We start from the raw sequence: 2,179 nt of genomic DNA on the forward strand, positions 1-2,179 counted from the left end.
GAACGTGGCAGCTGCGAGGGCAGAGAGGAACCAGGGCCTCCCCCCCCACCCCGCCTTTTTTTTAAACCTTATGGCCTAAATGTAAATTGATTTTGGATAAATTTGGACAGGAAAAGAAACACCATTTTTTAAAAGTAGGTTGAAGCAGTGATTTTTAAAACAAAGAAAGCAGAACTAGAACATCTTAAATTTTTAATCCTTTCTTTACAGGTTACCTAGACCACTTCTGATTAAGAAAACTGTAGAAAGTTAGTAACTGCCACAAGCGGACGCCAGGCGGTGGCACGCGTCAATTTTCCAGAGTCCTGCTTTGCGGGGTGTCTGAATGCACTGCTCGGGGCCTCTGCTCACACTCGCTGGAATCCATCGCGGCAGATTTTAGTCCACAGGTCGCTTTTCCCCATATTTCTTTGTAAATTCTTCAGCATTCTTACAGAATTTTTTACGGTCCTTAGAGTATTCTTCGGCTAGGTCAGCCCGGAGCGGGTGCTCCGGCTGGGGGTCGTTCACCAGTGCTATGAGGGACTGGATGACTGCCAAGAGAAGGACAGGGCACCGCCGGTTAGAGGCTCCCACTCGGCACCCGAGCGCCTCCCAGGCCAAGAGGCTGGCTATCCGCTCGGCCAGAACTCCAACCACCAGCACTCAACCCAGCGCTCCCCTGCGTTGAGGAGAGACTGAAGGAGGAGAGCGGCCAGTGCCATGGCGAGGGTTGACCACACTGCACAGCGAGATACTGCTTCCCCCCCTCCTCCTCCAGGCAGCCTTCCTGTACTGACACCCCGGGGAGCCCAGTCGCCAGGCACTTCCACCCCCCTCTCTCACACAGGTGAAGCCGCCCCAGGGCAGGGACCAGACAGTGTGCCCAGCGCTGGACCTGGTTCACGATGCATGGCAGGCCTGCCGGTGTGAATGGTAAGCCCCCCCGGAAGAGCCCTAGGAGCTCCTGAGTGGCTGAGAAAGGGCCCTCTGACCACCTATCTGACCACAGGGAGGCTGCGGCCCCCAGCAGCACTGAATGTCCACTCCAGAGGTGGAGGCCCTCGCACGGCTCAGGGTGGCCCCCACAATGCTCCCCCGAGGGCAGCCAGGACCTTGACAGGACCCCACTAGGGGGCACAGGGGAACTGCACACCGACGCGGAAACCTGACTCTCCTGTCCCCGCCATCCTGCTGCTATGCTGCGATACGTTCACACAGAGATCAGCTCCCAACGGAATCAATTTCACTCACCACCCAGCACAGCCTGCGCTCTGAGGCAGGTACATGCCAGAACTAGGCTCTGCAGAGGAAACCTGCTCTTACATCCCCTTATCTGGCGCCACTGCCGCCCCCTTTCTGTATGATTCAGGTTTGCCTTGTTTCTGGATTTTTCTCCCATTTTTGCTCCATTTTTAATGCTTCTTTACTTTCTTTTTAAAAACTGAGATATAGTTCACCATGCCAAAAACTAAACTCTCTAAAAACCGGACAATGTAGTTGCTTTCAGCATATTCACAAAACCATGTCAGACCACTGCTCACCTCACGAAGGCCTCCGTCACACCCACAAGCGCAGCCCGCTCAGCAGTGATCCCCTCCTGGCCCCCCAGCACCCCCCACAATGGATCTCCTTTCCGGCCCCCCTCCCTCTGCCATGTCTCGTCGCCTGCAGCCGTCAGCTATCTGCTGCAGAGCCTCTGGGCCCGCTGCGCTGCAGTGACTGCAAGTGGCCGCCGGGCACAGACAGCCCACAGCACGGGGGTGACAAACCGCAGTCGCCCTGAGCCACAAGCTCCGCAGACACCAATGCAGGGCAGTCATGGAACAGAGACGTGGGGACACGCTGCTGAGGTGGCGAGGAGGAGGGCAAGGCCACGCCAGGACCGTCTGGGGAGAAACCCTGCCTCCCACTGCAGAGCAGCGCTCCCACTGCCACCGCGCAGAGAGCAGCACCCTGTGTCGGACGGCAGTCTTCTCTTCATGCCCCAAGGCAACAAGTACAGAAGAGCGCGACGTCTCTTCGGTTACCCGACTGTCTGGAACAAGCGCCCACAACCTGCACAAGCAGAGCGTGCTGTCTGCGCACCAAGACCTCCTCTGCAAACAGGCCCCTGGCTGCCATGGACGACCGGGGCGGCCTGTCCTGGGCGGGGTACACAGCGGGGTGCCTGCCCCGGGTGCCAGGGGAGGAAGGAGAC

General features: G+C 57.9%; 1 protein-coding gene across 1 annotated transcript in view; it reads right to left on the reverse strand.

The window, feature by feature from the left end:
• Positions 1–137: 137 nt before the first annotated feature.
• LOC104991806 overlaps positions 138–2,179 on the reverse strand; it is a 13,708-nt gene continuing 11,666 nt past the window's right edge. Inside the window, exons 9-11 of the mRNA XM_010844415.1 lie at positions 1,069–1,109; positions 826–900; positions 138–629 (exon numbers count right to left, since the gene is read on the reverse strand). Coding sequence (XP_010842717.1) covers positions 379–629; positions 826–900; positions 1,069–1,109 — 367 coding nt within the window. The 3' untranslated portion in view covers positions 138–378. The remainder of the gene's footprint in view (positions 630–825; positions 901–1,068; positions 1,110–2,179) is intronic.

The sequence above is a fragment of the Bison bison genome, unplaced genomic scaffold (assembly GCF_000754665.1).
Source record: "Bison bison bison isolate TAMUID 2011002044 unplaced genomic scaffold, Bison_UMD1.0 scf7180017847997, whole genome shotgun sequence".
Lineage (NCBI taxonomy): Eukaryota > Metazoa > Chordata > Mammalia > Artiodactyla > Bovidae > Bison > Bison bison.